Source organism: Cupressus sempervirens, chromosome 7, assembly GCF_028749045.1.
Source record: "Cupressus sempervirens isolate cs-2001-9-10 chromosome 7, ASM2874904v1, whole genome shotgun sequence".
NCBI classification, from domain to species: Eukaryota; Viridiplantae; Streptophyta; class Pinopsida; order Cupressales; family Cupressaceae; genus Cupressus; species Cupressus sempervirens.
The window spans coordinates 542,675,531-542,690,766 of record NC_143124.1 but is presented as its reverse complement, the minus strand read 5'-3'; the positions used below and the strand labels follow the sequence as shown (position 1 = coordinate 542,690,766).

The 15,236-nt window shown below is 34.0% G+C and overlaps 2 protein-coding genes across 2 annotated transcripts in view; one reads left to right on the top strand and one right to left on the bottom strand.

Annotated features, from left to right (window-relative positions):
- Positions 1 to 15,236, bottom strand: part of LOC149547913 (glucose-6-phosphate 1-dehydrogenase, cytoplasmic isoform-like) — a 107,286-nt gene that overhangs the window by 73,580 nt on the left and 18,470 nt on the right. Inside the window, exon 2 of the mRNA XM_089791960.1 lies at positions 9,437 to 9,675. Coding sequence (XP_089648086.1) covers positions 9,437 to 9,607 — 171 coding nt within the window. The 5' untranslated portion in view covers positions 9,608 to 9,675. The remainder of the gene's footprint in view (positions 1 to 9,436; positions 9,676 to 15,236) is intronic.
- Positions 214 to 1,495, top strand: LOC149547914 (uncharacterized). Its single transcript, XM_089791961.1, has 2 exons — positions 214 to 589; positions 724 to 1,495. The coding sequence occupies exons 1-2, from the start codon at positions 238 to 240 to the stop codon at positions 1,302 to 1,304; spliced, it is 933 nt and encodes a 310-aa protein (XP_089648087.1). The 5' UTR covers positions 214 to 237; the 3' UTR covers positions 1,305 to 1,495.

The window sequence follows — 15,236 nt, the reverse complement described above, 5'->3', positions numbered from 1 at the left end:
ATTTGATGATGATGGTTTTTGGAAACCTGCTAGAGAAATACTTAAGGTAATTTTATTGCAATTTAACATTTAATATTTTACAGTTTACTATGCTAATTGTTTAATGATTTAGTTTTACCTTATATTATTGAATTATTCTATGTTTAAGTTTTGACTCAAATTTTTGTTTTACTTTATATGTAGGCCACTGACCCTCTTGTATCTCTCCTACGAACTGCTGATGGGGTGAAGCCCTCTATGGGCTACATATATGAGGGCATGGATAGGGCCAAGGAGGCCATTAGAGCTCAGTATGCAGGAGTGCAGGAGAAGTATGCCCCTATTTGGGACATCATTGATAGGAGATGGCAGAATCAGCTCCACAGACCCATACATGCAGCAGCTTACTTTTTGAATTCGGCATTTCGTTTCCGTCCTGACTTCAAGGCGGATGAGGAGGTTCTCACCGGATTATATACAGTGATCCAGAGGTTGAGTACTGATGAGGATAGCAGTGCTGCAATTATTGAGCTTGATAAGTTCAATAATAAAGAAGGGCCACTTTTCTCTAGCAGGGTAGCCATAGATGCTCGGGAAACAATACAGCCAGGTAAAAATTAAATAATATATTCAATGTTCATGAATCTAGATTCTAAACTTAAAGTTGATTATGTAATTTTAGAGTTAACTTGTAATTTGTAATTTGTAAATGAGACTAATTATTTTTATTTTCCCTTATTTCAGATAGATGGTGGCAAATGTTTGGGGCCACAACCCCAAAACTTCAAAAAATTGCCATTCGTATTCTGAGTCAGCCAAGCAGCGCTTCTGGATGTGAGCGCAGTTGGTCCATGTTCGAGCACATCCACTCGAAGAGGAGAAACAGGTTGACAGTGCAGAGGTTGAATGATCTTGTCTTCGTTCATTACAACCTCCGTCTTAGGATCAGACAGATTTTGGGCACTGACTCCTCTCCGATCATTCTGGAGGAGATTGATCCAGAATCAGAGTGGCTCACAGAGGTTGTAGATCCATTCTTCACTGAGGAAGACCGTGCGTGGATTGACCAGGTGGATATAGAGGCTGAGGCAGCTAGAGCACGTTCTTCAGGCATTGGTAGACGCACACGTGCACGCACAGACACAGGCCCTAGCGACATTCGTGAGCCCATCTTATATGCGAGAGATATGGCTCGACAGTCCTCTAGGACCTACATTAGACGCCTTGCTACTAGGCAAACTGGATACTCAGAGGCTGAGGCTGAGGCTGTAGCCGAGCTTGAGGATGATGTTGAGGATGATGATGACTATGAGCCTGAGGCTTGAGCTGGAGCCTTGTTTTTATATTTTGTTTACAGATATTGATACTGAATCATTGATAGACATATGTTTCAAAGTTTCAAACTTTCATGGATCTTCATCTTAGATTCTTACATAAATTTATGATTTGATGTCTTATGGATCATCTTACATACATTCTATGATTTAAATCATTATGATCATTTGATTTCTATTTACTTCAGCTAGCCTACAATTTACATTTTAGAATCTTAGATAACATAGTTACGTATGTGATGGATTTTATGTTTCATGTTTATGTATGTTAAGTTTTAACTTCTATTTGATGATGTTATAGTGTGCTTAAGTTATATTCAATAAAGGGTGCATGAAATAAGTTTTAAATTGTTAAAATCTTTAAATTTAAAGGGTTTTTTCAAATTTGCCGATTCATCGCCGATTCATTGCCGATTCATTGCCGATTCACGATTCGATTCGGCCTTGCCGATTCCGATCCGATTCCGATTCACGTTTCTATGATCTAAATACTACCCCTTTACTAACCCCTCCCAATCCTCCGAAAGGAGCTCTTCTCAAATCACCTAATCCTCTAACAAGAATTCAGTTCTCGATTAGGTATGAAGAGTGTCTCTCTAAGGCCTCTAAGATCTCTGGAAATGATTATGCTCATTACAACACTACTTGGTAGAGATCCCACCTCTAACCAAGTCTCTTTTCTCTAACATATGCATATGCTTAACCACTACAATATATATTGTCTCTAAGAGATTCTCCGTAAATCTCTCTCCGGATTCCAATTTGGAATCCCGTTATTCATAGAGAATGCCCTCTAATCTCTGAGTTTCCCCTTTGGAGAAACCTGACAGTCCAAATGAATGTCCTCTGATCTCTGAATTTTCAATATGAGAAATTCATCCTTCTCATTAATGTTCTCTCTCAAACATCCCAAATCTCCATGAAAACTATAAGTTCTTATTCTAACTTAATTGTGAAATTCTCTATCACACATACCTCTGCCTTTCTCAGATCTCTTACTGTTTAGTTTACATTACTTTTGAGTCCTTCCTTTCAGGACCTATGCCTTATGGTTATGTTTAAGTCTCCTCTTAGCACTGGTTATTCTAGTCTCACAGCTCCTTTGTTTTCAACGAAATTTATCTCTTAATTATCTTACTGTTTGCCACCATATATCTCTGTGATAATTATAAACTTTTCACTGATTTAATATTCCCTTTACTGTTTTAATGCTTACTGGCTGGGATGTCACTTTTTAATCTTTAGAGACCACTGTTATTATAAGCTTAGACCTCCTATACTGCCATGTAACTTGTTATTACCTCTAGTCCCAATTGTTCTTGGGTCTCCGTGGCTTAATATTACTTATTTGTTGTCTCTTACTTCCTTCCTTCCAATATATATAATTGAATTTCTTATATATCAATTACTACAAACATGTCTTGTTGTATCCCCTTCCTTTAATTTGTTGTCCGATAGAGATACATACATACATACATACATACATATGTACATACATACATACGTACATACATACATACATACATACATATATATCTTGTTCAGTTCATGAGGTCCTCCTTCGCTGTTTTTCTTATCTCCATTTTCCCTCTTCTTATTTGATTCATCGTTGCCCTTAATTCTTAATATTTATTTGTATTTAACATCATTGTTATTATTGTCTCTGAATATATTTCATTATCGGTGTTTTACTCTTCTGATGTTTGTATGAATATTTTGACCTTTCTTACCAGCTCTCAATTGTTAATCACTGATGTTGGTATACTGTCCTTGCTCTTTTTATTTGTGTTACTGTCATGTAAGAATGTTCTCCCTGTGAACCCTGAGCCGTCGGTTCTTATTGCTTCTTCCTTCTATTTATCGTAAGTCATACATTCTTCTCTTTTTGTAAAGTGCAATCTGCCAGTCTTTTTTATATTTCCTCTAATTTTTGTCTTCTATGTTTTCTGTTTTGTTCTTTTTATTGCTTTTGTGTTTCTTTCAAATTCTTGTCTGGAGAATTGCTCTTCTTTGTTTGATCTTCTTCCTAGATCCCTGTTGCTGCTGTGTAAGTATTCTGCAGCTTTGATTTATTATAATTGTTCTGCAGTCTTGCCATCCCTTATTACTGTTTTTCCAATACTATTCTGCTCTTATTATCTTCTTTATTTTTCTCTATATATAATTTTAATTTCATTATCATTAACAATATATTTATTAGCCGATAGGCTATTATAGATGGGTACTTTAGAATAAACCTGTCCATTCATAAAAACGACATACCAGTAGCTGAATTTTCCATTCAAAACTGCTGATGGAACAATCAATTATAATCCCATTTAAATTTGCAACACCACCATACAATCAATTATAATCCCATTTAAATCTGCAGCACCACCATATTAATTTTCTTATTTAGATATTTGTGATCTCCATGATCTTTACATACCTTAAAAGATCTTTTAATGATACATGAAATCTGTCAAATGATCAACAAATCGCCCAATACAACTCACTCTAGTTGGCATCTTAGAAAAGCTCCTTTCGAATCTAATGATCAATTTAATGGACCTTGTCAAATCCATTTCAATCCTGTAGAAGATCAGAGGTGATACAAGATTACAGCTTCTGCTTGTAGGCCGAGAAGTTCCAGTTGGAATAGAAAAATACTTCAGTAGTTTCGTCAGCAAACTCTGGCGACAAAATACTTCGGCAAATTTTTTCTACCTCATCTTGACATATGCAGATCAAATCCTAAATGACCTTCGGGATGCGGTGTCACATGTGGAAAGATTGGAAGTATTATTGGAGAATTTTTCGAAGAAAGCTCTGTTGAGAGAAAGCAGGGAATCGTGGATGGAATTACTAAAGAAAAATGAGAAGAAATTGGGGAAGTAGCCGTTATTTTGTCAAGGAAAAACATCTTGCAAATCACCATGGATATGGATTTTTCCATTGGAAGAGCAATTTACCGACGCAATGCCTCATATTTCTTTGAAAATCTTGAGTGCGCTTCCACCCTTTCCTATGAAAATTCCAACAACTGCCACCGGTTGGCATCTCCCTCAATTTACCATCCATCTTGCCTCATTCACGCAAATGGTAAACAATGTAAAAAAAATGTGATGAAACATGGACCTCCAATTCCATCTTAGCAATTTAATTTATTGTCAGGCATCGTGTTAGATAACTGCATTCTTAATTTCATATATAAGTCTGATTTTAAAACGAATGTACTAACACATAGTTTGTTTGACAGACAACTCTTACCAGAGACTATATTCAAACAAACAATACTACAGCATACTATGAGGCTACCATAGAAGAAAAAAATAGGAATGAAAAAGAGCGAACAATGCTCCTAGAACTAGAGCAAATGTGTGCACTGGCATAACAGTGCATGACATGTCATTGTCACTCCTAGAACTAGAGTAAATGTGTGCACTGGTATAACAGTGCATACCATGTCATTGCCATCAATGTAATTGCTTTAATGTCACAAAAGAGATCACACCTATTATGCTCGCTATAAAGAAGAAATCAGTCTTCGTCATCATATGCGATGCAAACAAAAAATAAAAACCGACATAAATAGAAAAATGAATACCAAGTGAACCAACTTTTCATTCAAGCCATCTCATACCCCAAAGGGATACAAACTTTACAATAGCTTCTAAGCAATTCCACACTAGGATAGATGCATTGTCAAGCATATAACCATGTAAAGTATGCGATGAATGTTACTCTGGAATGCATGCCTCTTCAACAACTTGCATTCCAGTTTGCACTAGATGTGCACATGAAAAAAGTAAGACATTGAATCACTACATCTAACAATGCAGACTCCGGAAAACAACATTTTAATTAAAAAATCTAACCTAGGTTGAAGATATGCTCATATCATGAGTAAGTCCAATAATGTAATCCACATTCATGGTGGATAATACAGATATTGTGGTCACACAATTAGATTTACACAAGACATTTAATACAATAATGAAATACCTTCTATAGAGAATTATAGATTTGGATGTCTCACTAGTTCGAAAACTCCATATCCATGGAAATTACTATGATTTCTATGTAAATAGGAGTCATGTTTGGTTTGCATTACAATATATGATCAAATATGACTCATATTATAAGGATTTTTCTAATAGATATTAAATCTCTAGAACTACTCCTAGAAACAAGCATAGACATGTCTACCATGCTTCATCTATTAATTTTGACAGTGAACACAAGTTGTCAACTAAATTTGAACCTACATGTGGCAAGGATAAAAATAAAAATGACATAACATACTTATCATTTATGGCCAACTTACTAAATAAATGACGTGAAATAGATATCATTAAAAAAATGCAAGTTTTAGATGAAAATGACACCCTTATTCATTGGCCAAAGCTTGATCCTTCTCCAATAAATGAATGCAATACTACAAGACTTTTGGATATGGCTTTTCCCACACTCTTCCCAAGTGGTATTGCATTACCAATGTGTCCTCACTTTCGACTAGTTAAGATGCATGAGTATGTACTGCACTTAATGAGATACCAAAATAGTAGGTTTGGGAGCCACCCAAGGTTTGAATATTTTGTAATGAATCTAATGATGAGACATCAAAGTTAGGGACTTTTTTATGTCTTTGTCAAGAAAAATCTAGACAACTACATCCCAACCACCATTATAATCCTTCACTTTCACATACAAAAATTGCCCAAGACTCAATTGGCTGAAAATATTATGCATTTTGGATCTTCCTTTAGGGGAACTTGTATTTATTGGAGTAAACATCATGGTGAGCTTTTAAATATGATCAACCAGATAAGAATCCCTACTATTTTCTTCACGTTTAGTGTTGCAGATACTAATGTTGGAAATTTGTTCAGTGCTCCCCTTGGGATTCATGACAAGGGCTTAACTGCCTTATGTGTACTATAAGTTGAATGGTTGTATCGAGCATTGACATATTGGTCTTCTAGTGCAATGACAACCCCCACTCTAAAAAGTGGTATCAGAGCTTGGTCACGGGTTTGAATCCTCAAACCCTTGGGTAATGCCGAGGGGGAGATTGTTGGAAATTTGTTCAATGCTCCCCTCAGGATTTGTGATAAGGGCTTAACTACCTCCTGTGTACTATAAATTGAATGGTTGTATCGGGTAGTGACATATCAATCTTTTGGTGCAATGACAACCCCCACCCTAACAACTAAATGGTTTGAATTACATTGAATGTTTCCAAATGGCCTTCCATCTATCCTTTGAACCAACAAAGAACACACACAAAACATTATCGGTAACCCACATACTTCTTCCATGCTCTTGCATCAAAGGTTCACAATAATCCATGAAGAAGTAATAGAAAACCTCTTATGTGTGACAGATTACTAATATAGATATGAATGGAAACATCGGGGATCGAGACACATAAATGGATTCATTTGGATTCCTTGTGCACATCACATGGAGAAACTCGAGTAGCATAACCATTAGGAAGTAGAAAGAGAAAGGTTATTATTTGACAAATATGTGAATGCATGGAATCCTCACACTCCTTGTAGAAACAACGCATGACATTGATCTTTGCAAGAAGATCCTTTCTTGCCAGAAAAAAAGCTGCTATCCTCTATAGATATATGTGTGTTGACTATGAGTTGATCAATCATGTCCAATGACACACATAATGCAATGAAGTAACATGCTTACATAAACAAGGTACTATTTTAGGGTGTTATTATGAATTCCCTTGGTCTAAATGTGCTAGCTCACCCTTGGTCTATAATGAATCTAGAAAACAATACGACTCTATGTGTGTTTACTTCATCCATTTTTTAATTGGCTACATTTATGCATTTTAATATCTTCTTTGCCTAATGTTTAAAGTTGTTGTGTTATCCTATATGGTGAGAAGATGCCCCTTGTGGCCATGCACTCCAGTTTACTAATTTATGCATATTTGCATATGCCCAATGTTAGCTATGAATGTCTTTGTTTACCATGTTTCTACTATATCTGATGTGTATTACATTCTAGGAATCTATTATGTTTTTTCTCAATGAAATTGATTATTAAATATGTGTTTTATGGAGAAACTATTGGTAGTTTATCCAATGACAAGCCACTCTAAACAAGACTCTTTAGACTTAGAATTAATTATAAAGTAATCCATGGAATTAATGGATAACTTTAAAGCCTTGTAAATTTTTCATTGTTGGTTAGATGCTTCTACTACTTTTCTTTGAAAATAGTTTACCTTGTCAGAAAGGCACATACTAATTTAACTATCTTCGATTTTTGTTTTGTTTTATAATCAATGTATATGAATTTAGGTATAGTGAAATTTAACTATTTCAAATAAAGAAGTTTAATTTATTTTTCGCTGTTTAGAATTCCCTTCATATCGTATTTAATATGTGACAAAAAAATATACATGGGCAACCATTTTATATAGACTTGCACCTTTTGCCACTATCGGCATACCCCTTGCCCCTTGCATTGCAAGTGCTAGTCTACAATCTATGCTAGATGATGTAGTAGTTCCTCCAAACTTGATATTCATTTATTCTTACCAGCCATACCAATCATTTATTCTCCATTAAGTCCCTTTTTTTTCCATTCCTTGGTTGGTAGACCATATATTTTTATTTTTATTTCTTTAGGGTGAGTCCCTTGGACTAGCTTGTGACTTTTCATTTGTTTAGTTTTGTTCTATTAATTATGTCCTATCATATAACTATGAATGGTTATCTTTCAATATGGTTTTCTATCTTTAATAATACAATTGCAAGGACTTATCGTGGGTCTAATATTAATCTTAGTGTCTTCACAAATGTAATTGCTGATTATGTTTAGCAAGACTGTTATGAAAAAGGTATATTGGTAAAACTATTGTTATTATCTAAAATATTAAATTATATAATTGTTGAGTATTTGAATAGAATAAATGTCTCTTTTAATCAATAATTATACTATATTCATTTAATTATTATATTCAAATTTATATTGTCTGATGTATATATTATGATAATGTTTAATTAATATACATAGGATGTATGCTATAATATATTATAGGTTATATTTTTTATAATTTAGTAGTTTACATGTATAAAGTAATAGTATATTCAGATCTTTTCTTAATCATAATATTTGATATATTATCATTTAATATATTATACTAATTTATTATTTATTTATATTGCTTGTATTTTCTTATTTTACAACCTTAATTGATTCTTCTTTACTTGGCACCTTTTCAATTTTGTCTCTCCAAAGCTTTACAAAATTGATGTGACATGGAAGTATCCCAATACGGTTTAAACCAGGGGATGTGACACTTCTTTCATTGTTGATGTTGTAATGTCAATCACTATACTAGTGTCTAAAAATGTAGAAATGAATTGTTTTCATGATTGTCCATTGGAGAGAACAATCTGCATTTTGCAGATTAAGACTCCTTAACAAATATAAGTTTCAATGATTTGGCCTCTTTAAGAATGGTTAACTTCCAAGGACTAGCTCACACTACTTGCCAACCATAATTCAATACATTGTGCTTTGCTTTTAAAGGCACTTTATAAAAAAAATAAGAACAGTCTGTAATTCCCAGATTAATACTCCTTAACAATTATTAGTTTAGGCCCCTTCAAGAATGGTTAACTTCCAAGGACTTGTTCATAATAACTCTCTTTACAATATAGCTAGCAATTTGGAAGGAAAAAAATGAAACCTTTTTAAAAAGTATTTTAAAAGTCAACATAAAGGTGTCTGTCAATCCCATATCTTATACCACAAACTTAGAAGGCCCAAATTCTAACAACTTAAAAAGTAAAATGACATAATAGAAGAAAGTCAACAACTGACTGCAAATATACATATGTGACTCAGTTTTATGGTTGATTTTTCAAGATGCACTAAAAGTCTAAAGATCAAGAAAACAAAGAAAAATGCAAGGCCTCGAGGGATAATTTTGTTTACTTCAAATATTTAACTACATTTCCAAATGAATAAAACCACAGGTGGAATCAATGAAGAAACAAACATTCTAAAAATAGCTGTTAGCTCCAAAGAATAACTCAATGACAAGTACCAAACTAAAATGGATGAGAAGCTATAAAAATTTCACGGTAACTGCCCTATCATACCTGGTGATAGAGGTTGAAGAGAGCTGGAAACGTCTTCTTTTTAGCAAGGTCTCCAGATGCTCCTAGTACAACTATTGAGAGACAGCTACTTTCCAATGTACTTTTTAACCTTTGGTCCGGAGGACTAGCTGATTTAGAACATTCCTCTAAGTTGACCATACGAGAACCCATTTTTCCTAATTGGTAATATTCTAAATTTCCACTTAGTATTCCTTGTTTAACTCTTCTTCAATTGTCACCTGCATCAATAATGCACTACAGAATTAAAATCTTTATAAGCTACAAATTAGCAGCAGCCCCAGGATCCCATTCGGCTGGCCCGAGAGTATTGAAACATCTAAAAGTGCCATAACAAGAAAAAGATGAAAAAATAAAATTATCTAGAAATACATCTTTTACAGTATCCTATCAGAAAGTAATCTGATTATCAATTAGTTTCCTCCAACCAAATTGCATTCTCATTTGTCAGTATCTTTTATGATCTGAACTTCTATAAACAATTTAAAATCTGCGCATTGTGCAGGCCATTATTTTACATTATTGCAGCAGTATCCATCACATATGACTATTTATCTTTGTCAATAATATTTCAAAACAACTTCTCTTACTTCATCAAAATATTTTTTATATATTGCATAGGAATACACAGCATGAACAAAGGAATTTTTTTAACTGTCTATTAGGATTTTGATACAAAATGTAGAGTGATTACATTTTGGTTTTCCTATGAAGATCCTTCACATTGGATCTTCATTTGTAACAAGACAGTCTATGGATTCCTTAGTTGTGATACAGATAAAGCATTTCAGGAATATCTATTCAAAGGTTTTCTTTTATGCCAAGGGTACATGGAGACTTTGCAGGGTCCAATTTTCTCCTAGGCCAACATGCCTCGTCTCAATAGTACTTGTGCTGTGAGCCTTCTAAGGAGTAAATCAAGACTTCAATACTCTGAGTGCCCCATCTCTGTCAATCTGGACAAATGAGCTTATTCTAAAGCTTATTTAAATGTAGAGACGTGCTATAATATTACACCTTATAGAGCATGATAGCAACCTTCATTTCTATAGATAAAGGCCAAAGAGAGTAAAGACACAAACTCTCATCATAGAATATAGAAGAGATATCTCATCTTCCTAAATTTCTTCTTATTTATTTTTTTAAGTTTCCAAAAAATGTTATTATCAATGTAAATGCATTGTCACCACTCATGATATTGCAGCATTGTGTGTGTTCATGTACTTAAAGTTCAAATCATTCATAGAGGGGTACAAGTACATTTGTAATTCGAAAGGGGACCATCATCAACCATTCCATTGTGTTTCATTGCCAAAGAAAAACCTTGCCAATGACTTCATAGTTGATCGATTCTAAAAAACCAATGGCAATTTTTTTCATCAGTAGTGCACCTAACTCTCATCTGTTAGTAGCAGAAACAAACTTCCATCAAGCAACCTCCTCCCTCCTAATTAATGCAAGGGCCCCACCTATACCCAATTTACCAATTGAGAATTGCAGATGACTTACCTGGAAATAAAATGATAAGAATTAAAAAAAAATCTCAACCACAAGCATTTGTATTGAATCACTGAAGATTGCAAAAAACAATACGATATATCAACTGTTATTGACTCCAAGAATTGTATAAACTGCTCAATGGGTCAAATCAGCTTATATCCCAATGAACTTCACATGTTTTGTTTGCGTCTCTCTAGAATTTCATTGTGAATAATAAACTTTGATTCCTCATATACCTTCTATTCACAATTCCCCTATCGATAATGGTAACCTCAAAATGCAACAAAGCAAGTTGACCTATCCCTGGAAAATGATAAACAAGGTTTTAAACCTTCCCCTTTAACATATTTCAACTGCACGATAGCATGGACTAGATAACATTTACCAATATTACTGTTATCTATTTACAAAAATTTAAATGTATCGTCTCCGCTCTAGGATAGTTTATGATAATATTCCATGAGAATGTGTCCCTCAAAGTCTTGCCACTTCTAGGATAAAGCCATTCCCAAGATGTAAGAGCTAATAAAAACATTCGCCCATGCTGCTGCGACCACTACTGGTAGATAGGGGAAGTCTCCCTTGAACAAAGGATGTTTGATGGGGGAATTTGAAGGCTCCAAAGCAACATCATGATGTCCATGGGACCCTTGAGGTACTTGTTAGCATCTATTTTAATGCACCAAAAATGCCCAATTGTCCCAGACCTCAAAGCTGAATAAAATAATTTTTTTTAATATATTTGGCTCACTAAACCTAAGGCTACAAGTTTATGGACCCCACCCACACCCTAAGCACTAACAAAAAGTAATAATATAGGATCCCATTCTTACTCCAAACCACTATACAATTTCAATAACATTGAGAAAGGTTAGAAGTTGCAACAGCAAGCTACACGAGTGATGCTCTCAACCTAGTGACATATTCATTCAATGTAAAAATGAAGATTGGAGAAAATGATGTCATTGGAAAAGCATTCTTTTCTAACGGCATTCCACTCCATGTCTTTTTCTCTCATTATAAGGAGGTTGTCACAAAGATAATAAGAGCATGACCATCATATGTGCTACCATTGAAAACAAAATTGAGAGCAACAATCTTGGGTAGGAACTATTTCAAGATTAACATTATAATGGAGAAAATGAAGGCCAATTGGCTCCATAATGGATGCGACATAGTCATGAAGAGGTGGATGAACAAAAAGGTATCTTGCACGCATCATCATAACTTTTACAACTAGTATAGGCCTCGAGGTCTTTTGACTGTTCAAGGACTTGCAAGGATGTTGATAATGATATTGATTCCAAATCCTTTTGTGGTGCTACTGAAGAGGTTAGGATAAAGAATGTGGTAGAGCTTGTTACATCCCAAAATTTTGACGTTGTTCATAACCGTTGGATTTAACAGATTATTCTTTCATGATCATGTGAACTAGGTAGTTATTTATATACGTTGTATTAATTGTTAATGAAGATGGTCATTAACCATTAACTGTTATTAGATGATTAGCAGTTGCTTGATTTGAAATTATGATTAATAATTTAAAGTCTTTTAAAATGTTTACATGAAATTATTATAGAATTGTTATTATGGCAAAAGTGTTTTCTTGGGTGATTGCAGGAGAAGATGAAGGGGGGGAAAGCATTGCTAAATGGGATCATTAGAATGGGATGCTCACTTAGTTCAGTCATCAGGATCGGCAGGTATGACCTTAAACTTCTTTGGAAAGGACACTACAACTTGAACATAGGACACATTTGTGGGACCCACATGAGCTATTAAGAAAATAATATAAGAAAGGATAAAATAATCTAATTAAAATACAAAAACATACCTCAAGGGATTTTAATTGATCTTTCATCATATTATTATAATATATACGTACTTATAAATATAAAAATGAAATGGCACCATTATATTATAATAACATAATAAAATGATGTCACCCCATTGATATACTTACATGAACATATGTAAATATATATTATAATAATAATTGAATTATAATTTTTCTCTCTTCCAACTTTTTATTTTTTCCCTTTCTTTTCAATCGATTTAACACTTGGCAATTTGAATTGGCATATATCTTTTAAATAGGTGGAAGCCAAGAAGTCACGGCTTGTTCCTTTATGTGGAAGCTGTGAGAGGAGTCAGGCACCATATTTCCATATTCTTGATTCTTTCTGCTACTACATTTTCAAACTTCATTGTCTCCACAACACCCGACTTCTCCTCATTTTACAAATTAACTACTTCCACTGATACCTGCAAAACCGATCACTAAGCTTTGTTCAAGCAAGTTGATTTTCTACTCCTTGTCGTGCAAGTATTCCGGCTAAGAATCAGAGATTATATGCACTGAAAGTGACATCTCAAGCAACTGGAGGGAACCAATCAAATTGGAAGTTCATCAAAGCAATACCAAATTCTTATCAAGTCATGAGTTACAATTCCAATATGTTTAATTTCTATAGCAGTTGGCTAGGCACAGGAACCTCTTTTCTTTATGTCTATGATCACATTATTTTAACTTGTTGAATAATCTCTGTGATTTATAATGAATTCTCTTCTTATTTTCATAGCTTTTTGAATCATCATAAAAGAAGTTGAATAGTATCTCCTAAAGAAGAGTTTCTAAATGTAATAAGAACCTAGGAGAATGTTACTAATCTCAAGAACAAATTTTATTTTGTCACAATTCTTGATAAAAAGTATCAAGAGTAGAATGCTCATAATTTTCCAAAACACCTGGGATTCACGAGCAATGTAACCATGAAATGGTGAAGAGGTGCAAAGGGAAGAATGCTCATAATCTTTCAAACACCTAAGAATCACCGGCTGTGTAGCCATGAAAGGTGAAGAGGTGGAATAAATATGCAAGAAAACAAAAGAAAAATCAGACATGAATAACTTAAATGAAATATACTTAATAGCTCATGCTCATCCCTATAATGAAACCTGTTGTCAAGTCGAGCAATGGTGATCGGGTTGTTGAGCCCATTAGAAATCCTTGGCCAAGGTAGTTTATAGGCATGTTTGCCATCTAATGATCACTTGATGTTAGTGGCACCAGTTATGCGAGTATGTCTGTTTCATAACTATGCGGACATTCTAAACACCAGGATGCTCAAGTGGCTAAACTAAGAACATCCCAAGCCCGATCCTGAGGTAGGGAGGGCTTTTCTAATTTAATAGAATGTGTGGGGATAAGTGTGGTCCGAGATTGGGAGGTTAAGCCTATGTCAATGCTTCTCCTCTCACCAAAGCCAAGACTTGCACAACTAGCTAAAGTTCCTCCGGAATGATAATTTTATGTTTCTTTCCTTCTTTTTCTTGATAAGCATTTACGTTACTTCTATGAAGAAAGAATAGTTGATCTTGAATACAGTTATTTTCAGTTGATCGTTAATCTAGTTATTTCAATTGATCATAAATACAGCTATTTTTAGTTGATCGTTAATCTAGATATTTCAATTGATCATAAACACAGTCATTTTCAGTTGATCATTAATCTAGATATTTAAGTTGATCATAAATACAGTTATTTTCAGTTGATCGTTAAATTAGTTATTTCAGCTGATCATGAATACAGTTATGTTTAGTTAATAGTTAATTTAGTTATATCGGATGAACATTGATATGGTTATAGTGATTTCAGTTAATTGTTCAAAGCAATTAATGTCATGTGAAAAGGATTTCAGTTGTATATTTACGAATGCTGGAAGTTCTTTGTTTAAACCGTCTTTGTTTTCGATATGAAAAACTGTTTGCTACACAGCTAGTGATAGATGTGGCTTAAGTGAGCAAAATGGCAATGATATTGAGGGTATACAAGAAAATTAATAATCCTTGTTTTGTAGTTCCATGAATGATGCACTCAAGAACACGAGAAAGATATATGCTGGATCAAATGGGTCTTGTTAATTTTGAAGATTGTAGCTAGGATAGAGATCTTTATCTCTGATTTTTCTATATGTTGAAATAGAGATAATACCTCTGTATTGTGTCGAAAGCTGGAAAAGATACTTATGATAATATTTGAGATAATATTATATGAAGAGACATGTGTCATGCATTTGGAAATATGTAGAGATTTGTTTTTTGGAAATTGAAGAGACCTTCGGTTGTGATATGAAGGTTCTTTCAATTCTATATGTATACATGATTTCCTCATGTGAAGATGTATGGATTGAGAGCAAGCATTGTACTTGAACATTTATTATATCAGTAAAAGAGATTTTTTTCTGGTGTGGCTGGGTTTTTCCCTTTAAGCTAAAGGGTA

Excerpts from the sequence above, each read along its gene's own strand:
- LOC149547914 (XM_089791961.1), top strand. The coding sequence starts at position 238 with ATGGGCTACATATATGAGGGCATGGATAGGGCCAAGGAGGCCATTAGA. Across the intron at positions 590-723 it reads TCGGGAAACAATACAGCCAG|ATAGATGGTGGCAAATGTTT; the intron begins GTAAAAATTAAA and ends CCCTTATTTCAG.